Source organism: Euleptes europaea, chromosome 1 (genome assembly GCF_029931775.1).
Source record: "Euleptes europaea isolate rEulEur1 chromosome 1, rEulEur1.hap1, whole genome shotgun sequence".
NCBI classification, from domain to species: Eukaryota; Metazoa; Chordata; class Lepidosauria; order Squamata; family Sphaerodactylidae; genus Euleptes; species Euleptes europaea.
This window is the reverse complement of record NC_079312.1, coordinates 181,378,753-181,404,834: the sequence shown is the minus strand read 5'-3', so window position 1 is coordinate 181,404,834 and position 26,082 is coordinate 181,378,753. Positions and strand designations below refer to the sequence as shown.

The 26,082-nt window shown below is 51.3% G+C and overlaps 1 protein-coding gene across 1 annotated transcript; it reads right to left on the bottom strand.

Annotated features, from left to right (window-relative positions):
* Nucleotides 1–2,762: 2,762 nt before the first annotated feature.
* IL27RA (interleukin 27 receptor subunit alpha) lies at nucleotides 2,763–24,942 on the bottom strand. The gene is made up of 14 exons (XM_056850540.1): nucleotides 24,876–24,942; nucleotides 22,532–22,655; nucleotides 20,278–20,444; nucleotides 19,092–19,246; nucleotides 17,460–17,613; nucleotides 14,947–15,026; nucleotides 11,467–11,665; nucleotides 9,490–9,681; nucleotides 8,717–8,818; nucleotides 7,643–7,807; nucleotides 7,089–7,217; nucleotides 5,039–5,129; nucleotides 4,506–4,620; nucleotides 2,763–2,924 (listed from the first exon to the last, which is right to left on the bottom strand). Exons 1-14 carry the CDS (start codon nucleotides 24,940–24,942, stop codon nucleotides 2,763–2,765), a joined length of 1,902 nt encoding a protein of 633 aa, XP_056706518.1.
* Nucleotides 24,943–26,082: the final 1,140 nt, after the last annotated feature.

The window sequence follows — 26,082 nt, the reverse complement described above, 5'->3', positions numbered from 1 at the left end:
GAAGAGGCAGGGACAGAATTGCTCTGGTCCGCAAACTGAAGATGCAGCCCTTCCCTGTCTGGAGGCCCTGTCCTCTCCCCGGGCCGTTAAAACTAAGCAGAGCGAGCGTGCCGTTGTCTTTTTTTGTGTGTGCAAAGATGAGCCCATACAGAGGACTTGACAAATCAAGGAGGACGTCTCTTGGCAGGATAAGCCCACATTAGAGTTGCCAGCTCCAGATTGGGAAATACCTGGAGATTTTGGGGGCAGAGCCTGAGGAGGGCGGGGAGGAAAAAGTGCCACAGAGGGTATTTCTGCAGGTATCAATTTGTCCACAGAAAATGTGCGTGGTGGACTGGCCCACCTTCGGGTCCCGCTATGGGGGATTAAGTCTAGCATTGCCAATAGGGTTGCCAACCTCCAGGTAGTAGCTGGAGATCTCCCGCTATTACATCTGATCTCCAGCTGATAGAGATCAGTTCCCCTGGAGAAAATGGCCGCTTTGGCAATTGGACTCTATGGCACTGAAGTCCCTCCCCTCCACAAACCCCACCCTCCTCAGGCTCCGCCCCAAAATCCTCCTGCTAGTGAAGAGGGACCTGGCAACCCTAGTTGCCAACCTCCAGGTGGGGCCTGGAGATCTCCTGGAAAGAATGATCTCCAGGCGACAGAGATCAGCCCCCCTGAAGAAATGGCTCTATAGCATTTTACTCCCCTGAGGTCCCCCCCCTCCCCAAACCCTGCCCTTCCCAGACTGTACCCACAAATCTCCAGGAATTTCCCAACGTGGTGTTGGCCACCCTACTAAAGGAAGGTTTATAAAAATGTTTTAAAAGGATGTATTTTCACACATAGTGTGGGGAGCAGGTCACTAGAAGGAAACAAGACAAAACAGAAGCCAGGAATCCAGTAAGTTTTGGGAAAAGATGTCTCTATTTCAGTAACAAAACCAGGGCCAGGAGAATATAAATGCTGGACACAGAAACCTGTGCTGTGCTGCCCCCCTCGCGGGGGGAAGAGGATTCTTGTGCCTTTCCCATTTCCAGTCTCTCGCCTACAGGCGATACTTGCAAGTACCTGAGGATGGGCATTTGTCCTCCTCTAGCATCTCTCCGTGCCATCAAATTAGTGCCAACTTATGGCAACCACACATGGGGTTTTCAGGGAAAGAGACTTCTGTGGTGGTTTGCTGTTGCCTGCCTCTGCGTAACAACCCTGGACTTCCTTGGGGGTCTCCCACTCAAGTACGAACCAGGGCTGACCCTGCTTAGCTTCCCAGATCTGACGAGGTCAGGCTAGCCTGGTCCATTCCAGGTCAGGACAAGAGACAGAAGTGATTTTCTATTGCTTGCCTCTGCGTGGCAACCCTGGACTTCCTCAGTAGTCTCCCATCCAAGTACTAACCAGGGCCGACCCTGCTTAGCTGCTGAGATCTGATGAGATTCAGCTATCCTGGGCCAACCAGGTTATGGCTTTAAAATGCATGGGAGAGAGTCCCGTTAAGTCGCAGCCAACTTATGGCAACCCTGTAGGGTTTTCAAGACAAGAGACGAACAGAAGTGGTTTGCCATTGCCTGCCTCCGCACTACAACATTGGTCTTCCTCGGGTGTCTCCCATCTAAGTACTCCCATCCAAGTAGTTTCCGAGATCTGACGAGATCAGGCTGGCCTGGGCCATCCGGGTGAGGGTGCTCGACACGTACAAAATGCTAAACAAAATATTTAAAATCAGTACAAAAAATCTTTAAAAACAGAAAAGCTCTCAGTAAGAAACACGCCTCCCACACACACACACATTGGGGCAGGGAGATACAATGAAAACAGGAAGTTTTCCAAAAAAATGGCTTTAAAAATGCCAAGGGAACGAGCACCACGGTTGAGAAGGCCCCAGTTCTAGAGGCAGCAGCTCCTCAGGTACAATCTGCTGAAGATGGAGGGCGAGAGATTCAAAACAGATAAAAGGAAGTATTTCTTCACACAACGCATAGTTAAATTGTGGAACTCCCTGCCCCAGGATGTGGTGATGGCTGCCAGCTTGGAAGGCTTGAAGAGGGGAGTGGATATGTTCATGGAGGAGAGGGGTATCCATGGCTACTAGTCAAAATGGATCATAGTCACGATGCATCCCTATTCTCTCCAAAATCAGAGGAGCATGCCCATTATATCAGGTGCTGTGGATCACAGGCAGGATAAATGCTGCTGCAGTCGTCTTGCTTGTGGGCTTCCTAGAGGTACCTGGTTGAGCCTCTGTGTGAACAAGCTGCTGGACTCGATGGGCCTGGGTCTGATCCAGCAGGGCCTTTCTTATGTTCGTACGTTCTTAATCCGATGGAATGTCTGAAAATGGGCTGGGTCAGATGGAGGGAGTCTTTGGTACCTGCCAAAGGTGGGGCAGGGCCTTGTACCCGGCATCGCAGGATTTGGCCCCAGGGCTCCAGCATCCAGGCTTGTGCGATTCAGGTCGATGAGCTCAAGTATGTGCAGGAGAGTAGGAAGAAAAGAGCCCCCATCCCAGTTTAGGGATTACCCCTGAGGAATCTCCAGCACAGGGCGATGAGGCTGGGCTGGTTGGGGCCAAGAGGACCAGGTGGTTCCTTCAGGGCTACGACCAAACCCTTCTCCTTGGTCCTGAGGCTTAGCGACAAATGCGTTGCTAGCCAGACGATGGCGCAGCAAGCTTTTCCTGAGGTTTGGGATCAGGGTTGGAGGGAGACAGATGCTCTCCCCGTCCCCTTTATGCCCCTCTGGGGTCCTCAGAGGATGGAATCTCATCCCTCCTTTCTTCAAGCCAGCCTCTGCAGCTCCTCCTGGGTGGGCATGAAATGTTTCTCGTAATCGGAAAACACCACCTGGGCAGGGGGGATAGTCGGTGGCGGGGCCAGCTCTGTTATTTCAAGGATGTCCGGATCCTCTGGGGGCTCAACCGGGGCTTGGCAAGAAGCATCCTACAAGAAACGAAGCACAGTGGCAGAGAAGCCAAAGAGATTTCCAGAAATGGGACCCACCCGCTGGAGAGAGACATGAAGCTGCCTTCTACTCAATCAGACCATCGGTCCATCAAGGTCAGTATTGTCTACTCAGACTGTAAGCAGCTCTCCAGGGTCTCAGGCGGAGGCCTTTGCCATCACCTTCTTGCCTAGTCCTTTAACTTTGGGAGCCAGTGTGGTGTAGTGGTTAAGAGCAGTGGTTTGGAGTGGTGGAGTCTGATCTGGAGAACCAGGTTTGATTCCCCACTCCTCCACATGAGAGGCAGACTCTAATCTGGTGAACCGGGTTGGCTTCCCCACTCCCACACACGAAGCCAGCAGGGTGACCTTGAGCAAGTCACGCTCTCTCAGCCCCACCTCCCTCACAGGGTGTCTATTGTGGGGAGGGGAAGGTAAGGTGATTGTAAACAGGTTTGAGTATCCCTTAAGTGGTAGAGAAATTCGGCATATAAAAACCAACTCTTCTTCTTCTATCTGGAGATGCTGGGGATTGAACCTGGGACACTGCATGCTGAGCACAGGCTCTACCACTGAGTCATGGTCCTTCCCCAAAGCAGGGCAGGGAGCCCACATTTCGCCAAGAGATTTCTGGGAGGAGGAAGAAGCAGAGTTGGTTTTTATATGCCGACTTTCTCTACCACCTAAGGAAGAATCAAACCGGCTTACAATCACCTTCCCTTCCCCTCCCCACAACAGACACCCTGTGAGGCAGATGGTGCTGAGAGAGCTGTGACTAGCCCAAGGTCACCCAGCTGGCTTCGTGTGGAGGAGCGGGGAAACAAATCCAGTTCACCGGATCAGCCTCCGCCATTCGTGTGGAGGAGTGGGTGAATCAAACCCGGTTCTCCAGATCAGACCCACCGCTCCAAACCACCGCTCTTAACCACTGCACCATGCTGGAAGGGTACCTTTAATCTTGAAAGGGGTGGCCGGTTATGTACTAACCCTAACATTTCCTTCAGTGCTGAAAAAACAAAGGTAAGTCTCATGTCCTGCCATTGAAGGAAGTGTCACGGCGTGCGTGCGCTATACCAGTCTTTCTGGGAGGTTTGAAGACTTGGGCAAAACCCCATTTATTTACATTTAATTTAAATACTTTTATCTGTCCACAGCCGAGCTTCTCTGAGGAACTTCCAGCAGCCGGTGGATCTACTGCCTCCCTCCAGACACTTCTCACCTCACCAGCTTATTCTCCCCCCTCCAATTTTATGTATTTGCTTCATTTATACCCCCATTTTTCTCCCCAATGGGGACCTAAGGAGGTTCACATCATTCTCCTCCATTTTGTCCTCACCACAACCCTGTGAGGCAGGTTAGGCCGACAGTGGGCAGACAGGGGGTGGGGTGTGTGCGAAGCTGGGTCTACCAGACCCTAGTCCGACACCCCCACCGCTACACCCCAACAGAACCTGCTGCAGTCGTCTTGTTTGGGGGCTTCCTGGAGGCACCTGGTTGGCCCCTGTGTGAGCAGACTGCTGGACTTGATGGGCCTGGGTCTGATCCAGCAGGGCTTTCCTTAGGTTCTTAACCGGTCCCTACCTTAATGAGTGCCGCACACGGGGCATCCATCTTCACGATAACTGTACTACGCCCTGGATCCGGAACACTTTCCCAACACCACAAGGGCAGGACTTTGTGGCAGAAGCTCAGAAACCTGCAGAAGAGAAGGAGAAAGAAGGAGGAGGAGGAGAAGGAAGAGAAGGAGGAGGAGGAGATTTGTTTTTTTATATGCCAACTGAGAGAACTGTGACTAGCCCAAGGTCACCCAGCTGGCTTCATGGGGAGGAGTGGGGAATCGTACCCAGTTCACCAGATTAGCGTCCGCCACTCACGTGGAGGAGCAGGGGGAATCAAACCTGGTTCTCCAGATCAGAGTCCACCACTCCAAAGAAGAGAGGAGTTGGTGCCTGGAGCCGCCAACGAGCACTCAGTGGGGTGGGGGAGAAAGGGGCAATCGGTGCCCAGGGCAAGGCCCAGCCAGGCCCAGATGCTGGGCAAGCCACCACCAGACAAATCCACGTCCCCACCTCCAAAAAAACTAACCCAACACCCCTTTATGATGCAACACCTACCATCTACGCTTAATGAGCACCATGACGACAGCGAGAATGAGCAGGAATCCCACGCTCAAGAAGGCCGCTAAGTAGTCCTGCCAATGGGAACCTGCAGGAGATTCCAAGGATGGCGCTGGGGTTACCCTCACCGGGCACTGACTGTTACCAGTCCTCTCCCCGCCCCATCACAGATCATTATCTAGGAGCCACTTCCCAACACCTCTACATGACCAAGAAACAAATCCCAGCATTGTCCGGACCAGAGAGGGGATTTCGATTAGGAACGGTCATTAGGACAGGGGTCCGCAACGTGTTGCCCATCAGCGCCATGCTGCCCGCTGATGCCTTTTCTGGAGCCCACTGAGTATTTTTAGAAAGTGGGCAGGGCCAGGTGGGGCTTTTGACCAGCAAGGCTTCTGGTTGGCCACTGGAGACCTGATTGGCCATGCAGATTTTTAAAAATGTTGGATGAGGAGGAGGAGGAAAAGGAGGAAGAGGAGGAGAAGAACAAGCAGCCAACTTTCTCTACCACTTAAGGGAGAATCAAACGGGCTTACCATCACCTTCCCTTCCCCTCCCCACAACAGACACCCTGTGAGGTAGGTGGGGCTGAGAGAGCTGTGGCTAGCCCAAGGTCGCCCAGCTGGCTTCATGTGGAGGAGTGGGGAAACAAATCCAGTACACCAGATTAGCCTCTGCTACTCATGTGGAGGAGCAGGGAGCAGAGAAACAAACACGGTTCTCCAGATCAGACTCCACTGCTCCAAACCACTGCTCTTAATCATGACACCATGCTGGCTTAGTGGCTATACTCGCCAATGACAGGAAATGGCCCACCCCCTCCCACCCAGCTTCGGTGGTAGTCCCGGCTCCTGGGGACTCTTCTTCTTTGAGAGGGCCCCAAGATCAGAGCTCGTCCCTAGGTTCGAGATTCCCCACCCCCACGCTCGACGTCTTGCAGCCTCTGGCTTGCTGAGCCTTTCTTGCTTTAAGCATGAAAACTTTCCTTTCTCCCTTAGAAGCTCCTTGATCGATTGATCTTGAGCAGCGTAATTTTAAATCTAATGTTTGGGGGATATAAGGACTAAGATAAATTTTGCTACTGCCAGTGTAGCCTTGGGACCCCTATCACTTAATTAAAAAGGCATTATATCAGACACAGAAGCATTGGATTTATGTACTAAAAGAGGAGAGAGATATCCTCATTTAAGAGCCCCGTGGCTCAGAATGGTAAGCTGCAGTATGGCAGTCCAAGGTCTGCTCACGACCTGAGTTTGATCCCAACGGAAGTCGGTTTCAGGTAGCTGGCTCAAGGTTGACTCAGCCTTCCATCCTTCCAAGGTCGGTAAAATCAGTACCCAGGTAGCTGGGGGTAAAGGGAAGATGACTGGGGAAGGCACTAGCAAACCACCCCGTAAACATAGTCTGCCTAGGAAACGTTGGGATGTGACGTCACCCCATGGGTCAATGACGACCCAGTGCTTGCAGAGGGGACCTTTACCTTTAAGATTCTCATAGAAATGGCATTCCAAGAGCACATGAGCTAATGAGTCTATGGAGCCAGAAGAGCACAGACAAGTCCTTTCTGAGTTTGAGTTGCTTTTAATATGCCGACTTTCTCTATCCCTTAAGGAAGAATCAAACTGGCTTACAATCACCCTCCCTTCTCCTCCCCACAACAGACACCCTGTGAGGGGGGTAGGACTGAGAGAGCTGTGACTAGCCCAAGGTCACCCAGCTGGCTTCATGTGGAGGAGTGGGGAAACCAACCCGGTTCACCAGATTAGCCTCCGCCACTCATGTGAAGGAGTGGGGAATCAAACCTGGTCCTCTAGATTGGAGTCCACCGCTCCACACCACCGCTCCTAACCACTACACCACGCTGGCTCTCATAGAAACGGCATTCCAAGAGCACACAAGCTAATGAGCCGACAGAGCCAAGTCCTTTCCGAGTATGGTAAATTCAGAATTCTGCCTTGCATCACCATAGAAGGGTTAGTGTTTAATCTAGCTTGAAAGAAGGCTCTAAAGAGGCGAGGACATGAAAACTTTCAGCACCCTTCCTTACTGGGAGTGTGGAATTTGTGGATGGGACCGGCGGGGCCTTCCCCGGCAGAGGTGGAACCCGTCATCTGGAGCTTGTAGGAAGTTCCAGGCTCCAGGCCCTCGAGAGCAAAGCTCCTTTCTCTAGCAGCAACTGCAACTGGGAAAGGAGACAGAGAGTGAGTTGCACACTTTAGATGCATTGGTATTTTCTGTGGGTTCTTGCTCCATCTTTTGATCACCGGCAACATCCTGGGTGGGTGGTGGGGCCCCACAGCTGTGCCTAGGCTCGCCCTAGGGTTGCCAACCTCCAGGTTGTGGCTGGAGATCTCCCACTATTATACCTGATCTCTAGGTGATAGAAATCAGTTCCCCTGGAGAAAATGGTTGCTTTGGAAGGTGAACCCTATGGCTTTATACCCCCATTGAAGTCCATCCCCTCCCCAAACCCCACCCTCCTCAGGCTCCACCCCAAAAATCTCCAGATATTTCCCAACCCGGAGAAACAAATGGAGGCAGGTATTTGAAGGAAGACTCCTCCCCCCCCCAACTCTTGGTGACAGCCTGGGTCTGACTCACTGTTCCTGTATCCTTGGGAGTCCCTTAAGGTGGGATGCTCCAGGTAGATTGTGAAGTGGGTGAGCTGCCCGCTTTGATTCGCCAAGGGAATCCCTTCCCAGGAGATGAGCGAGGCAGTCGGGGAAAGGCTTCTGTCCTTCAGTGCCTGGGGTCCAATGGACGGGACTGCAAAGACAGAGGGGCGGGGCAGGGTTAGAAACAACAGCAAGGAACTTCAGCACAAAAACAGATGGATGAATTACTACAAAAGAACAGGATGTCCAAGATTATCTTCTCAGAGGGCAGCCCGTGCTGGTCTGCAGTAGAACAGCTCGATGAGTCCAGGAGCACCTTAGAAATGTGGTGCAGGAGGAGAGTGTTATGGATACCACGGACTGCCAAAAAAAACAAATCAGTGGGTTCTCGATCAAATCAAGCCTGAACTGACCCTAGAATCTAAAATGACTAAACGGAGGAGGAGGAGGAGAAGGAGAAGAAGAAGAAGACGACGACGACGAAGAAGACGACGACGAAGACGACGACGAAGAAGACGACGACGACAACGACGAAGACGAAGAGTTGGTTTTTATATGCCGACTTTCTCTACCACTTAAGGGAGAATCAAACCAGCTTACAATCACCTTCCCTTCCCCTCCCCACAACAGACACCCTGGGAGGTAGGTGTGGCTGAGAGAGCTGTGACTTGCGCAAGGTCACCCAGCTGGCTTTGTGTGTGTAGGAGTGGGGAAACCAACCCAGTTCACCAGATTAGCTTCCGCCGCTCACATGGAAGAGTGGGGAATCAAACCTGGTTCTCCAGATCAGAGTCCACTGCTCCAAACCACCGCTCTGAACCAGTACACCCTGTTGGCTCTCATGCAGAGGTGGTTTGCCATTGCCTCTGCATATCGGCCTTGCCCTTCCCTGGTGGTCTCCCATCCAAGCATCAATCAGGGCCGACCCTGCTTAGCTTCTGCAATCTGATGAGATCAGGCTAGCCGGGTCCATCCGGTTAGGGCAGGCCGGGGATGAGGATATCCATTTTGAACACTCCTCCTATTAAAACCGAGCCACAGCCACAAACATTGGCATTACCTCCTTCCTGGAAGTAGGCTCGAACAGGAACTGAAGAGTTGCTTCCTTGAGGATAAACAGCATAAACAGTCACCAGGTAGGGCTCCTCGGGTTCATAGTCACCTGGCAAGAGGGAGCAAAGAGACAGAATTTATTTATTTTATTTTATATTTCAATTCATACCCAGCCTTCAATCCCCAGCCGAGGCCGAGCTCAGAGTGGCTAACGCATAAATACAATACAGTGAAACCAATTCCACATTCTAATCAACTGAATAATCAAAAACAAACTGAGCACAGTTAAATTGTGGAACTCCCTGCCCCAGGATGTGGCGATGGCTGCCAACTTGGAAGGCTTGAAGAGGGGAGTGGACATGTTCACGGAGGAGAGGGGTATTCATGGCTACTAGTCAAAATGGATACTAGTCATGATGCATCCCTATTCTCTCCAGGATCAGAGGACCATGCCTATTATCTTAGGTGCTGTGGAACCCAGGCAGGATAAATGCTGCTGCGGCCGTCTTTCTTGTGGGCTTCCCAGAGGCACCTGGTTGGCCACTTTGTGAACAGACTGCTGGACTTGATGGGCCTGGGTCTGATCCAGCAGGGCTGTCCTTATGTTCTTATGTGCAAATGGGAGAGATGCAGCCAGTGGCCACTGAGTCCCCCCTGCCCAAAATGAGCACACACACCCCAACACAACCCAGCCCCTTGGCACCCCCCCCCCGCCTCCTCCGCTCCCCCTCCCGGAGTTTGCAAGCACCAAGCGTCGTCCACCTCCTCAGCTCCACTCACCAACCAGCAGGCTGCTGCTGCAGCCAAAAGGCCTGCAGATCCAACCCAGCAACTCCCTGGAAATCTCTTTCCTCCACTCCACCACGTACTGCTCGGGTTGGGCCCCCCCAGGGCTGGGGCTGAATGTCCACGTCACGTTGAGACCCAGGCTCTGCGCGGCCAGCACCCGAACGTCCCGAGGGGCTGGGAGGTCTGGAGAAAAGAACATGTGATTCCCCATTCCCCGGGGCTCGCTGTCAGGCCTTTGCCTTTTTTTTGCTGGAGCAAAGGCTCTTGACATGAGTCAGGCCAGGTTCCGGCCACACGTCAAGTCCTTGGTTCTCATGCCTATGAACATCTGTGTACAGTTCCGCTCATCCCGTTGTCTGCAGCTGTGGCAATGTTTAGTCTGTCTTCCTGGGAACCGCTTATCTCGGGGCTGCCTAGCAATGTTTACCTTTTCAGTCCGTAGTGTCTTAAGCATGTAACCTGCCTGTGTTCCCCATTACTAGCCTCACCTGCCTGTAGGCAGTCAGTCCTTTAATCTGCCTTTTTGCTCCTAATAAAGTATTACTGCTTCAGAGCTACCTGCCTAGATGAGTTTGCTTATGGGATGCTAGGGACGGACGCCTGATACTGACACTCGCGCCACATGTCATAAACCAGCTCGGGTTTGTTTTTGAGGCAGGCGTGACCCCCACTGACCATCAAGGTCACGTGATTCCTCCCTCCTCTTGCACATCACAGTGAGACCGACAACCAAAGTTTTCAACTTCCCATTAGCTGCAATTACCAGATGTGGCTGCCTTAAGCCAGCGTGGTGTAGAGGTTATGAGCTGCGGACTGTAAATCTGGAGAACCAGGTTGGTTTCCCCGCTCCCCTGCATGAAGCCTGCTGGGCGACCCTGGGCTAGTCACGGTTAGGGCTGTTGATTCGGTTCGGGCCCCCCGCCAGCCTTCCGGGAGTCCCGGCAAGGCTTGGGGGGGGGATCCTTTAGACCCCTCTGCGCTCTGTGCGCAGAGGGGGCAGAGGGGCTTGACAGCCCCCCACCAGCCTTCCCGGGAGTCCCGGCAAGGCTGGGGGGGGTCCTTAGACCCCTCTGCGCTCTGTGAACAGAGAGCGCAGAGGGGTTTGACAACCCCCTGCCAGCTTTCCCGGGAGTCCCGGCAAGGCTGGGGGGGGGGGTCTTTAGACCCCTCTGTGCTGCCTGTGCAGACAGCGCAGAGGTGCTTGTTGGGGGGCCCTTTAAACAGATCTGTGCCTCCCAGCTGGGAGGCGCAGATCTGTTTAAAGGCCCCCCCGCGCGCCTTCAGGGAATCCCCCTGAAGGCGCGTGGGGGGCCGAATTTCCCCCCGAACTCCGGATCCCCCCTGAATTTTGGGGATCCGAAGCGGGGGAGTTCGGACTTCGGCACGGCACCTAACTCCCAGGGTGTCTGTTGTGGGGAGGGGAAAGGAAGGTGATAGTAAGCCGGTTTGATTCTGCCTTAAGTGGTAGAGAAAGTTAACATGTAAAAACCAACTCTTCTTCTTCTGCTGCTTGAAGACTGCCAGCGAGGGGGAGTTCACACCCTGCCAAGCTAGAAGCTGCCATATCGCCCTCTGCCCAGCTGCACAGGAAGCCTGCCCACACTGCAGGGAAGGGGCGATCAGCGCCTTCCTCTTGGCATCTGCCACCGTGGCACAGAGAGAAAAGGGCTTGCTTGTGTCCGCCTGGCTCATGGAACATATTGCATTGCAGGTCACTGAAAGGGTGAGGAAGGCATGACCCGCTCCGCTTACTCACAGCAGGAAGTGCGGGGCACCCCGAGAAACTGACTCCCCTGCGGGCAGGATGTGGGTAGGTGAGTTGCAGACAGCCCCGACCTCTTTCCCTTCAGGGGGAAGATGATTCGGTTTTCCTATCATGAAGGAGGTAACGGGGCAGGAAAAGGAGCAGGGTGTAGACCCCTTGGCAGGGGCTGCCCCACCTGCTTGCAGTGTGGCTTTGCCTCTTACCTGTCTGCTCCAAGCTGAGGGTGGCAGGCAGCGTCTTCCCTACAGAATTGCACGCCGAGACCTGGGCGTAGCTGGCGGAGGTGGGGATGGGAACGCTGCAGCAACCACACACCAAGCTGGCCACGAGGGTCTTGCGGTGGTCCCAGAAATCCACGGTGTAGTTCAGGATGTTCCCCCTGGCTGCTTTTTGATCTAGTTCCTGTAATATGGTGGGGGGGAGAGAGAGGGGGGGGAAGAGGCAAGAAAGAGGGTGATCTGGAGAACCGGGTTCGATTCCCCACTCCTCCACAGGAGCGGCGGAGGCTAATCTGGTGAACCGGGATGGTTTCCCCACTCTGACACATAGGGTTGCCAGGTCCCTCTTCGTCACCGGTGGGAGGTTTTGGGGCGGAGCCTGAGGAGGGCGGGGTTTGGGGAGGGGAGGGACTTCAATGGCATAGAGTCCAATGGCCAAAGCGGCCATTTTCTCCAGGTGAACTGATCTCTATCGGCTGGAGTTCAGTTGTAATAGCAGGAGATCTCCAGCTAGTACCTGCAAGTTGGCAACCCTACCTACACATGAAGCCAGCTGGGTGACCTTGGGCAAGTCACAGCTCTTAGAGCTATCTCAGCCCCACCTACCTCACAGGGTGTCTGTTGTGGGGAGGGGAAGGGAAGGTGATTGTAAGCCGGTTTGAGGTTTCCTTAAGTGGTAGAGAAAGTCGGCATACAAAACCAACTCTTCTTCTATCAAAAACCCCGAAGATATGGGCAAGTGGCCATGAGTCCCTTTGGCTCTTTGGGAGGCAGCTGAAGATGGTTTTATTTAGGGCTGCGTTTGATTAACACAGTCCTAAACTGTGATTTTAAAATTTTGGTATTATGCAGGCTCTTTAATTTTGGTATTTTTGTGGGCTCTTTACTTTGTTTATATGGCAAACCGCCTTGAGCGCCAGAAGGAAGAAAAACGGGTAATAAATGTTTCAAAATGAATAAGATGAAATAATACATTGGCAGGCACCCCTCACACAACAGCCAAGGCATGCTGGGGGTTGCTGCCTTTCTAACAGATGTGCTGTTTTGTGCCTCGAATGTGCTGCACACAAGCCAGAAATTCAACAGGCACAGCTTTTCATGGAAATGTGGGGGTGGGGGGATAGAGCACATAAACCCCAGGGAATTCTGCCCATCTCTGGCCCCTGCTCACACCCTCATTAGAATCACAGGGTTGGAAGGGACCACCACGGTCATCTAGTCCAACCCCCTGCACAATGCAGGAAATTCACAACCATTTCCCCCCACCACACACACACACAGTGACCCCCTACTCAATGCCCAGAAGATGGCAAAAAAACAAAAAACAAAAAGCCTCCAGGATCCCTGGCCAATCTGGCCTGGAGGAAAATTGCTTCCTGGCCCCAAGAGCAGGGGAAGAAATACAAATCGGAGCTGGAACGCCTGGCTGCAGAAGTTGTTCTTGCCATTGTCCCCAGACCCCCAAAGTGGCAATGGGCATGTAACAAAGGGCCACGAGAGCCAAGCACTGACGCTACCCTTCCTGCCCTCCCTCTCATGATCTGCCTAAGGTCATAGAATCAGCATTGCTGACAGATGGCCATCTAGCCTCTGCTTCAAAACCTCCAGGGACGGAGAGCCCACCACCTCCTGAGGAAGCCTGTTCCACCGAGGAACCGCTCTGACTGTTAGAAAATTCTTCCTAATGTCTTTCTTTCTTTACAGAGGCACTGGAGCCACAGGAGAGTTAATAAACGGTTTATATGAAGGTTTTGAAGTTCTTATCTCTTGCTTCTGCAAGAAGAATTTCCAAAGGCAAACGTGGTATATTCACTTACAGACTTAAGGTTTGTTTATCTTAAGATTTGTTAAGCAGACATTATGCATTGTATGTTAAGTGTGTGTCTGTGTTATATGTCCACCAAAAACAGTGCAGACAAACTGGCCCCCCCTTTCCCTGCCCCCCCCCGTTTCCTTTCCTCTGCAGCTTCGCAGAAGGAACGGCCCCCACCCTCCCCAGCAGGCTTCTGGCCAATGTTGGTTTCCCAAGGAGACCACCCGGGCGAGAGACACTGCTGGCTTCTCTTCTGGCGCATCTGAGAAATGCTGTTCAGCTACTCAGAAGAGGAAGAGAAGGCCAAATGGCTGCAGAAAGGACCCGAGGGAGAGGGGGGAAGTCTCGGCGTTTGCAGAAGTCCCACGGCTGCTGCCCTTGAGGGGAGGGGAGGAGGAGGAGGAGATCTGGAAGAAATCTGCAAATCTTGAACAAAGGAGCTCAGAAAATGTGTAAAGGCAAAAAAAAAGCACAATGTGTGGTATTGGCTGTGAATTCCTAATTTTGTATTGTAAGCCATCTCGAGCTCCGCTGTAGCGAAAAGGGGGGCAGGACAGAGGTAAAAATTAAAACTCAACTAAAATTCAGGTAGAAAGGGGGCTAATAAATGTCTTAAATAAATATTTCAGAAAGCTTTTTTGCAATTGAGTTCTTCTCCACCGGTTTTAACCTCTGTGAAATAATTCGTGACGTCTTAAAAACGCTTTTTGAACGTTATGATATTTGCTTTTTATTCGTTTGTGAGCTGTTATGCGCAGTTTCCTGAACCAAAAAAGGTGGTATAGAAGGGGCTCAAGGATATAAAGAAAAACCCCAGCACTTCTGACGAAAGATCTCAGGTAGCCCTGCCTGAGAATTGAACACATAAAGACATGAAGCTGCCTTACACTGAATCAGACCCTTGGTCCATCAAAGTCAGCATCATCGACTCAGACCGGCAGCGGCTCTCCAGGGTCTCAGGCAGGGGTCTTTCACATCACCTACCTGCCTGGTCCCTTTAACTGGAGAGGCCGGGGATTGAACCTGGGACCCTCTGCATGCCAAGCAGATGCTCTGCCACTGAGCCACGGCCCCTCTCCTGGTCTGACCCAGCACGGGGCAGCTTCATCTGCACCGAGAGAGCAAAAAGCTCTCCGATACCTTTTTGGCGAGTTCTTCACTTGGGAATTCTGTGGTATTATTTCTAGGGAAAGCTGTTTTTACACTGCCTTCTTTTGAACAAGCTGCTGGTCTGGGTAGACAATACTGACTTTGATGGACCAAGGGTCTGATTTAAGGCTTCCTTTAGGGAGGGGCCGTGGCTCAGAGGTATGCAGAAGGTCCCAAGTTCAATCCCTGGCATCTCCAGTTAAAAGGACAAGGCAAGTAGGTGATGGGAAAGACCTCTGCCTGAGACAATGGAGAGCCGCTGCCGGTCTGAGTAGATGATACTGACCTTGATGAACCGAGGGTCTGATTTGGTAGAAGGCAGCTTCATGTGTTCACGTGCTTCAGAAGGTAGCCTAACTGGGTGGACACTGTGGGCTGCCCTCTCTCTGAGGGGGTGTCACTTTAGCTCACCCCCATCGAGACTCTGGTAGAAACCGGCCTGGTTTGTCTTTCAACCACAAGAAAGGCGCAGAGAAGGGACGGGCGGCTCGAGTCCGCCTTACCTTCCACAAAAGGTGGAGCCTCGGTTCCGAATCTTCTGAAAGGTGAGCGTCCCGCCACACGTCGACCTGGCCCAACGGAGCTGTGGACGACAGAGATGAACCAGGTGATTCACGAGAGCTTACAGAATAGGAGGACGATCACTGGTACTCTCGCAAAAGCAGTAAGGGCGAGAACCGGATTAATAAGGACTAGAACCATGCACAATCTGTTTATCCTGCATGGATGGAAAATAACTGGGTCCTGAAGAGGAGAAGACTGAGAAGGGATATGATAACCATCTTCAAATACCTGAAGAACTGTCATATTGAGGAGGGTGCCGAGTTGTTTTCTGTTGCCCCAGAAGGTCGGACCAGAACCAACTGGTTGAAATTAAATCAAAAGTGTTTCCGTCTAGACATTAGGAAGAATTTTCTAACAGTTAGAGCGGTTCCTCAGTGGAACGAGGCTTTCTCGGGAGGTGGTAAGGTCTCCTTCCCCGGAGGTTTTTAAGAAGAGGTTAGATGGCCATCTGTCAGCAATGCTGATTCTGTGACCGTAGGCAGATGATGAGTGGGAGGGCATCTGGGCTATCTTCTGGTCGCTAGGGGTGTGTGTGTGGGGGAAGGTAGTTGTGAATTCCCTGCATTGTGCAGGGGGTTAGACTAGATGACCCTGGTGGTCCCTTCCAACTTTATGATTCTATTCTACTCTATCAAGGATTGCTCTAGGAGCTGACCAATTTTTATCCAGCCATTCCTCCAAGGTTATCAGAGTTTGACCAGCTGCGCAATTTTTTTTTAAATGTTGCTTTGGCAGCAGCTGCTACCACCACACAGGGATCTTTGCTGTGTGACTGGTAAACTGTGGCAGCCACCTCCTAGAGTACCCATTTTGTGGCTGCGCCCACCACGCTATGTTCTAACCCCAGCGTCCTCCTATGACAGAAAGGGCTGCTTCCAAATGCGTGCTCTTGGAAGACGGCAAGAGACCTCGTGAGCTCTTCTAAAGAATCTCTTGTGCCGAGGAGGAGCAGAGAAGAAGAAGAGCTGGTTTTTATACCCTGCTTTTCTCTACCGTTAAGGAGAGGCTGAGAGAGTTTGGAGAGAGCTGTGACTAGCCCAAGGTCACTCAGCAGGCTTCGTGTGGAGGCATGGGGAATCGAATCCAGTTCTCCAGATTAGAGTCCACCGCTCCTAACCACTACACCACGCTGGCTCTTTGCTTTGAGAGAGAGAGAGAGAGATGCTGTTTGGTTTCTGTTTCCAAAGAAAGGGAAGTGTTTTTTTGTGTGCAAGCGCAGGGAGAGGTTTCCAAGCCTAGCGATTTCAGCAAGTGTAGGTCTCTGGCGCCTGCCCAAGAGAAAGCGCTGAGCCAGGCGGCTGGCGGAAAACATCCTGCTTCGCCGTGCGTTTTCAGTTCCATTCAAGACTGTTTAAATTTTATCTCCCAGACTCAAGAAAAAAGAGAGTGCCCTGAAGCATATCAGGAAGTGTCATGGTGGCCATGGGTGCCCCACTGGGGATCGTTGCTCTGGGGCATCCGATCCCACCTTTCCTGATGCCCGCCAAGTCCTTTTAGGGTGGAGCTCGGTGGGGAGGAGGAGGAGGAAAAGGAGAAGGAGAAGGAGAAAAATAAGGAGGAGGAGAAGGAGGAGAAGAAGGAGAAGGAGAAAATGGAGGAGGAGGAGGAGAAGAAGGACAAGAAGGAGAAGAGGAGGAGGAGGAGGAGGAGGAGAAGAAGGGAAAGAAGAGGAGGAGGAAAAGGAGAAAAAGAAGAAGGAGAAAAAGAAGGAGGAGAAGGAGAAGAAGGACAAGAAGGAGGAGAAGAGGAGGAGGAGAAGAGGAGGAGGAGGAGAAGAGGAGGAGTTGGTTTTTATATGCTGACCTTTTCTACCTTTTAAGGAGAATCAAACCAGCTTACAATCACCTTCCCTTCCCCTCCCCACAACAGACACCCCGTGAGGTAGGTGGGGCTGAGAGAGTTCAGAGAGAACTGTGACTAGGCCAAGGTCACCCAGCTGGCTTCATGTGGAGGAGTGGGGGAACCAACCCAGTTGTCCAGAATAGAGTCCACCACTCTTAACCACTACACCACCACGCTGGCTTCTGCTTGCCTGTGTAGATTCAAAGGCACCCTGTTAAACAGAGCTTCCGCCTGAAATGTTGAAGACTTACTATGAGAGTTATAGGTAACCTCGATCCCTGACCTTTTGTGGTTGGCTCCACCCAGTGCGGCAGCCGTTTTGGGGATCTGCCCACTGCCCTGTGTCAGAATTTCAAAGGTGCCTGCAGGCTCAAAACAGCTGTGGACCCCTGCTCTGGGGGATCTATGTCTCCACAATCAACTTGAGGGTCCCGGACCCAATCCAGAAAACCTGGAAGATTTTAATGGAAAGGTGGGGCACACAATATTTTAACAAACAAAATAAATCTCAAAGCATGCACCGCGCATTGGCGATCTTGTGCATCGGCTCTGATTCAACCACATCTCTTTCAAGTGAGAAGGGGGGTAGGTTCTCCAGGGTTGCACTCACCAGCTTCGGGGGTTATAAAGGTTTGGGAAGGGCTCCATTCACTCCAAAAACCTTGTCCGTCTTCCGGGATGCAACGAACCTGCACCTCGTACGAAGTGAATGGGTCCAGGTCATCGAGATCGTGATTCTCTTGGGAGATGGAGTCCGCGCCCAGCTGGGAACGAAAAGGAATGAGACTGAGTCATTTAAGAAGGATGTAGGCAAGCTGGAACGTGTCCAGAGGAGGGCAACGAAGATGGTGCGGGATCTGGAGACCAAGTCCTATGAGGAAAGGTTGAAGGAGCTGGGTATGTTTACCCTGAAGAAGAGAAGACTGAGAGGGGATATGATAACCATCTTCAAGTCCTTGAAGGGCTGTCATATAGAGGAGGGTGCCGAGTTGTTTTCTGTTGCCCCAGAAGGTCGGACCAGAACCAACGGGTTGAAATTAAATCAAGAGGGTTTCCGTCTAGACATTAGGAAGAATGTCAAATCCTGCCCTTGTTACTCCAGATTACTCCAGAGGTTGACTGCCTCTGAATGTGGAGATTCCCTTTAGTCACCATGGCTAGTAGTCGCTGCTGGACCTCTTCTCCATGAACCTGGCTTAATCCCCTTTTAAAGCTGTCTATGACTTTAGCCATCACTACATCCTCTGGCAGCAAATTCCACATTTTAATCACTCGCTATGTAAAGAAGTATCTCCGTTTGCCCTTCTTGAATCTACTGCCTATCAGTTTCATTGGATGCCCTTGAGTTCTAGTATTTTGGGAGAGGGAGAAAAAGTTATCTTTGTCAACTCAAAGACCTAGTGCTATGAGGAAAGGTTGAAGGAGCTGGGTATGTTTAGCCTGGAGAGGAGACAACTGAGAGGGGACATGATAACCATCTTCAAGTACTTGAAGGGCCGTCATATGGAGGAGGATGGGGCCGAGTTGTTTTCTGTTGCCCCAGAGGGTTGGACCAGAGTCAACGGGTTGAAATTAAATCAAAAGTGTTTCCGTCTAGACATTAGGAAGAATTTTCTGGCTGGGAAAGTCCTGGAGGTTTGAGGTGAGGAGGGTATAATGCCATAAAGTCCACCCACCTGGAGATCAGTTGGAAGTTTCCAGAGACCTCCTGCCCCCAGCTGGTGGTTGGCACCACTAGCCCAGTGTGGTGTAGTGGTTAAGAGCAGCGGACTCTAATCTGGAGAACCGGGTTCGATTCCCCTCTCCTCCCCACGAGCGGTGGACTCTAATCTGGAGAACCGGGTTCGATTCCTCTCTCCTCCCCACGAGCGGTGGACTCTAATCTGGAGAACCGGGTTCGATTCCCCTCTCCTCCCCACGAGCGGCGGACTCTAATCTGGAGAACCGGGTTCGATTCCCCTCTCCTCCCCATGAGCGGTGGACTCTAATCTGGAGAACGGGGTTTGATTCCCCACTCCTACAATTGAAGCCTGCTGGGTGACCTTGGTCTAGTCACAGTTCTCTCAGCCCCACCCACCTCACAAGGTGCCTGTTGTGGGGATAGGAAGGAAAGGTGATTGTAAGCCACTTTGAAACTCTTTAAAGGTAGAGAAAAGCGGGGTACATAAACCAGCTCTTCTTCTTCCAGTCCAGAAAATGCCAGCAGGTGGAATAGAAAACTAGGCAGAGGACACAAACTCACGCAAGTCCACACGTCATCTCTGGATGTCCTGTACTGAAGTTCACAGACAAGGTGCTGATGAGGGAAGTGTTCAGACCAGTAAGGGTTCTTCCACGTCACCGTAACTCCCAAGGAACTCACCGCCACAGGGTCCAGCTCAGGAGCCGGGGGTTGCACTGAAAGAAGCAAAACAGGAAAAGAAGAAACGAGGCCTTTGGGAATCCTGGGATGGATCCGGATGAAATTTTCCACACATGCAAGGCGCTTCCGCCTCCCCCCGTTCCCACGGCAATTCCCAAAATGCTGTTCCTAGAGGACCAGGGACCCTCGGGGCCAACAGAAGAGGAAAATTAAGGAGTCTGCAGAGGGAAACAGGGGTTTGGTGGAAATTACCCCACCCCTTCCCGTTAGCATAACATTTAATCTGGATCCCTGCTTCTGAACGCACCACATCGCTCCCACGTTTTTGTTTTTGAAAAGGCCAGTTACTGTGAACTTTAGCTATAGAAAAGAAGAAGAAGAGTTGGTTTTTATATGCCGATTTTCTCTACCACTTAAGGGAGACTCAAACTGGCTTCCAGTCACCTTCCCTTCCCCTCCCCACATCAGACACCCTGTGAGGTAGGTGGGGCTGAGAGAGTGTGACTAGCCCAAGGTCACCCAGCTGGCTTCATGTGGAGGGGTGGGGAAACAAATTCAGTTCACCAGATTAGCCTCTGCCGTTCCTGTGGAGGAGTGGGGGAATCGAACCCGGTTCTCCAGATCAGAATCCACCGCTCCAAACCACCTCTCTTAACCACTACACCGTGCTGGCGGTTTTAAATAACTAATATGAATATATAAGGCGGTTTTTAATAAATAATCAAAAAATTAACTTGTTCTTGCCGCGGTGCAAAAAAGACAGGCTCTCTCTCCACCCCACCCTTATTGCAAGCTAGATTGCAGTGAGTTCTGTGACCTCCCCACACTCGCCAGGTCCCAGAGCATTCGCACGGGCCCCTCCGCTCGTCCACTTTGACTCCAAAGCAAAAAAAAACCTTCTTCCAGCAACCCGCACTCTCCATCCACTCTAGAGAGAGTGACCCACAGTCCCGCACAGGTGGGCAACCACACTCAGTGCCAGCTTTCGCGTTACTTCCTCCGCAAGGCTGTTTGGAGACCCTCTTTTCCAAGGCCGCCCCCCCCCCCCGTTTTCTAGCCCTCTAACCGTTCTCATCCGGGCAGAAGGTTAACTGTTCGGACGCTTCCACCCCAGCTGCACGGCGGACTTCCAGCCGCACGTTGTAGACGTCCCCCAGCTTCAGATGGCTTCTTGGAACGACCACCCAGTTCTGCCCCTGGTGTGCCTCCACTCGGCGGGTCTCACCCGGGTGGCTGGCGAAGAAAGCAAAACGAGACACAAATCAAAGCCATCGCCCACACCAGCTGATCAAGAGGGCAAATTTGCACCAAATGGTTGTTTGTTATTATTAGTATTAGTATTATTATCTTTATTAATATCCTGCCTTTCTTCCCAATGGGGCTCCAAAGTGGAGGAGGAGGAGGAGGAGGAAGAGTTGGTTTTTATACCCCACTTCTCTCTACCTTTAAGGAGTCTCAAAGTGGCTTACAATCCCCTTTCCTTCCCCTCCCCACAACAGACGCCTTCTGAGGCCGGTGGGGCTGAGATAGTTCGGAGAGAGCTGTGACCACCAAGGGAGTCCAGGGTTGTAAGGCACAGGCAGGAAATGCCAAACCAGCTCTGAACGTCTGCTTCGAAAACCCTACAAGGCCGCCGGAAGTCAGCTGACTTAAAGGCAATAAAAGGGGGGGATGTTATGTCTGCCTTGTTGTATCAATATTCAATCACAATAAAACAGTTGGAAGTTGAAGATTCAAAGCAGTTTGCCTTTATTGGCCAATATGCAAAAAGCTGGTGAAAATTGCCTAAAGCGCAGAGCAATTTCCACACACATCAAAGGATTGCAAGCATGGATATAGACTTTGATAATGGGTGGTTACAGAAGCATAATACACACGTAAGACTCAACTGCCCAATGAATCCTTATAGACGTATAAGCAATTATTTGCATATCCAATAGAAAATGCTTTTCAAGGCATTCCCTAATGGTTAATGAGGGAACACAAGTTTACATTCCAGGATGACACTTCTTGTCTTAAATCAAAGCCCCAGGCTTAATTAAGAAACCTGACTGTACCATCCAAACACACATCAGAAATAATGATCTCACCTGCAGCTGCCTTGCAAACTGTGTATTGGGTCAATTTGACCCAGGCCTTACACTAGTAAATGTCTCTTGACCAAAGAATTGTATTTTACCCATCATGCTTAGTGATTCTGGATTTGTACATAAGAATATATATATGTATGTGTGTTATGCTATGTGAATATGCATATATGAAAGATATGTTTTCCCCATAAACTAAGTTACTAAGGCACTACAGGGAATGAGAGAATGAAAGACTCCCATGGCCTCTCCAGATGTCACGAAACCGGTACAGAAGCCCCTCAATACTCCCAAGGAATGCTGAGCAAGAACAGAAGATCAGCGCAGCCGATCATGAAGCGAATCTTTGGAACCGCCAGCGGAACACGGATCAGAGAGATGGCCCCGCAGAAGCTTCCAACAGAAGTGAAACTGTGGAACTCCCTGCCCCAGGATTTGGTGATGGCCGCCAACTTGGAAGGCTTTAAGAGGGGAGTGGACATGTTCACGGAGGAGAGGGCTATTCATGGCTACTAGTCAAAATAAACACTAGTCATGATGCATACTTGTTCTCTCCAGGATCACAGGAGCAGGCCTATTAGGTGCTGTGGAACACAGGCAGGATAACGCTGTTGCAGTTGCCTTGTTTGTGGGCTTCCTAGAGGCACCTGGTTGGCCCCTGTGTGAACAGACAGCTGGACGTGATGGACCTGGGTCGGATCATGCAGGGCTTTCCTTATGCTCTTGAGGATGAGGCTATCCATGGCTACTAGTCCAAATGGCTACCAGTCATGATGCATGCCTATTCTCTCCAGGATCAGAGGAGCAGGCCTATTATGTTAGGTGCTGTGGAGCACAGGCAGGAGAATGCTGCTTCAGTCGTCTTGTTTGTGGGCTTCCTGGAGGCACCTGGTTGGCCACCGTGTAAACAGACTGCTGGACTTGATGGACCTGGGTCTGACCCAGCAGGGCTTTTATTGTTTTCATGCCTATTCTCTCCAGGATCAGAGGAGCATGCCTATTATCTTAGGTGCTGTGGAACACAGCCAGGATAATGCTGCTGCTTTCATCTTGCTTGTGGGCTTCCTGGAAACACCTGGGTGGCCACTGGGTGAACAGACTGCTGGATTTGATGGGCCTTGCTCTGATCCAGCAGGGTTTTTCTTATGGCCTTACGTTCTGGAAGTCCTGCGTCCTTCTAGTCGAAACCCCTGCCCCCAAGACACGGAAGCTCACTGGCAATACTTGACTTACAATTTGAGGCTCTGGTAGAAGAGGACATGGGCAGAGTTCACATCCTGGGTAGACCAGCTGCAGTTCATCCCACCGCTGGGTAACATCCACACACACTGCAGGTCTATGGAGGCGCGTGGATCACCTGCAAATAGAGAGATGTTTCCGAACGGACTTCCAAACCAGTGGGGTCACAGGCTGCCGTCATATTGTGAAAGTTTATCAGAAGAGGTGTTGACCTGAACCAACTCAGTAAGAAAGGAAGTTTATCAGAAGAGGTGTTGACTCAGAGTCAGCTCAGTAAGAAAAAGAACCTCACATGGCTCTGTCGTCACGACAGCCCTGCAAGGTAGCTGGATATCGCCCCTGCATTAGAAGTCGCAGCCGATTTATGACCACTCTGTAGGGTTTTCAAGGCAAGAGAGGAACAGAAGCGGTTTGATGTTGCCTGTCTCTGCGTGGCAACCCTGGACTTCCTCGGGGGTCTCCTATCCAAGTATTAACCAGGATTGACAATGCTTCGCTTCTGATATTTGATGAGGGGGGGCTAACCTGGGCCATCCAGGCTGAGGCAAGGGACAAACAGAGATGGTTTGCCATTGCCTGCCTCTGCTCAGCAACCCTGGGTGCCCTTGGTGGTCTCCCATCTAAGCACTAATCAGGGTTCACTTGGATAGCTTCCAAGAGCTGATGAGATCGGGTTAACCTGGGCCATCCGGGACAAAGACAAACAGAGGTGGTTTGCCATTGCCTACTTCTGTGTAGCAACCATGGACTTCTTAGGTGGTCTCTCATCCAATTACTAACCAGGGCTGACCCTGCAGCTGCTACCAGGAACCTGCTTCCAGGTAGAGCATCTGCTTGGCATGCAGAAGGTCCCAGGTTCAATCCCTGGCAGCTCCAGTTAAAGGGAGTAGGCAAGTAGGTGATGTGAAAGACCTCTGCCTGAGACCCTGGAGAGCAGCTACCGGTCTGAGTATGCACGTGGAATAGACGAGGAATAGAGAATAAAACTGCTGCTATCATACTGCCCTAGTACAAATCTATGGTGAGACCACACTTGGAATACTGTGTACAGTTCTGGTCACCGCACCTAAAAAAAGGATATTATAGAGCTTGAGAAGGTGCAGAAAAGAGCAACCAAAATGATTAGGGGACTAGAGCAACTGTCCTATGGGGAGTGGTTAGGACGCTTTGGGCTGTTTAGCTTGGAAAGAAGGCGGCTAAGGGGTGACATGATAGAGGTCTATAAAATTTTGCATGGCTTGGAGGGAGTGGACAGGGAGAAGTTTTTCTCCCTTTCCCATAATACTAGAACGCGAGGTCATCTGCTGAAGTTGGAGGGTGAGAGATTCAAAACAGATAAAAGGAAGTATTTTTTCACACAACACATAGTTAAACTGTGGAACTCCCTGCCACAGGATGTGGTGATGGCTGCCAACTTGGAAGGCTTTAAGAGGGGAGTGGACATGTTCATGGAGGAAAGGGGTATTCATGGCTATTAGTTACAATGGATACTAGTCATGCTGCATGCCTATTCTCTCTAGTATCAGAGGAGCATGCCTATTATCTTAGGTGCTGTGGAACACAGGCAGGAGGGTGCTGCTGCAGTCGTCTTGTTTGTGGCTTCCTAGAGGCACCTGGTTGGGCCCTGTGTGAACGGACTGCTGGACTTGATGGGCCTTGGTCTGATCCAGCAGGGCCTTTCTTATGTTCTTATGAGTAGACAATACTGACTTTGATGGATCGAGGGTCTGATTCAGCATAAGGCAGCTTCATGTGTTCCCTGACAGCAAAGAATTTGAAAAAGAGGTTCCAAGCATTTGCTTCCAGGCAGAAACTGCATTTGCACAGTGATGCGTTATTTATCATAAGCTGCTCTGAGAAAAGCCAGGTGAACAGGCTCTCAATAAGGACCTGGACTCAGGTCTTCCTGATGTCCTCTTTTATCTTTTCAAGCCCGGCTGCTGCAGCCAAGAGAGTCAATGAAACAGGAGCAGGGCTCTGCTCTCTCACATCGCTCTCTCTCTCCTTCCGGCCTCTGGGCCACACAGCACATCCTGCCAACCCCCCTTCCCTCCCACCAGCGGCAGCTCTCAGCAAGAGCCAAACAAAGCTGCACATTCATTCATTCCTAAGCCTGGTGTACCACACCCCAGCCACACACTTACATAATGAGAGTAAGAACATCAGAAGAGCCCTGCTGGATCAGACCATGGAGGGTCCATCTAGTCAGCATCCCGTCTCACACACTGGCCAACCAGCAGGCCGGATAAGAACTCTCCAGGGGCCGGATCTGGCCCCTGGGCCGTATGTTTGACAATCCTGTTATAGAAGGTTTTTGACGGTGTGGGCAGCCCCTTACCTTCTTTCAGCCCAAAGGCCTTTAATGCCAGAAGCAGCAGCCAAGCGGTATTCCATCGGCTCTTCATGATGCTAGACGCGTCCTGCAACAAGAAGCAGCGGGGTGGGGGGTGGAGAAATCATCAGACAGGATGAAGCCAAAAGACCCCCCCCCCAATGCCCTCCGATCGCCAACTGTTGAGGGCTAGATGACAGCATCCACCTTGGGGTGGTCCACTCCAAAACATTAAGGTTTTTACAGTATTAATTGTGACATTTGAGCAGTTATTTCTAATAAAGCACTCAATAAAATGTGTGGGAAGGAGGAGAAAAGAGGTTGTACGGCTTGCTCAACACTAGTAATGTCTCAGGCACAGCCTATGATAACCGGGCATCATTTGCCATAGAAATAGATATTTATTTACTTCATTTATACCCCGCCTTTCTCCCCAATGAGGACCCAAAGTTGCTTACACCATTCTCCTCCCCTCCATATTATCCTCACAACAACCCTGGCAGGTAGGCTAGGCTGGCAGTGTGTGGCTGGCCCAAGCTACAGCTTCCATGCGACACCAGGGATTCAAACCTTGAACACATGGAACTGCCTTCTACTGAATCAGGCCCTCGGTCCATCAAAGTCAGTATCATCTACTCAGACCAGCAGCAGCTCTCCAGGGTCTCAGGGTGAAGTCTTGCACATCACCTACTTGCCTAGTCCCTTTAACTGGAGATGCCGGGGATTGAACCTGGGACCTTCTGCATGCCAAGCAGGTGCTCTATCACTGAGCCACAGCCCCTTGGTCCAACCAAGTCAGTCTTGTCTACTCCAACTGGCAGCGGCTCTCCAGGGTCTCAGGCAGAGAAAAGTCTTTCCCATCACTTACTTGCCTAGTCCCTTTAGCTGGAAATGCTGGGGATTGCACCTGGGAGCAAAGCAGATGCTCTACCACTGAGACATGGCCCCTCCCCAAACCTTAAGTCTCCCAGAACCCCGCCTGACACTCGAACCAGTACATCACACTTCACTCTCCCAGCAAGGAAAGCAAACCAAGGATCACTGCCATAGGACTGACACGGTAAAATCCTTGTAACAGAGGAAAAATCTTTGAATCTCAAGCAACCAGTGAATAGCAATGAACTCCGGGAACAGATCCCCTTCCCCAGTGTAACCATTGCTGTCTAGAAAAACTGCTGTAAAAAGGAGGGTTAGAAGCTGAATTTTAGACGTA

Coding starts and splice junctions, on each gene's coding strand:
- IL27RA (XM_056850540.1), bottom strand. CDS start 24,942: ATGAAGAGCCGATGGAATACCGCTTGGCTGCTGCTTCTGGCATTAAAG. Junction 19,247..20,277: donor CTTCTGCCCGGATGAGAACG/GTTAGAGGGCTA, acceptor TGCTTCTTTCAG/TGCAACCCCCGGCTCCTGAG. Junction 7,218..7,642: donor CTCCCAAGGATACAGGAACA/GTGAGTCAGACC, acceptor TCCCAGTTGCAG/TTGCTGCTAGAGAAAGGAGC.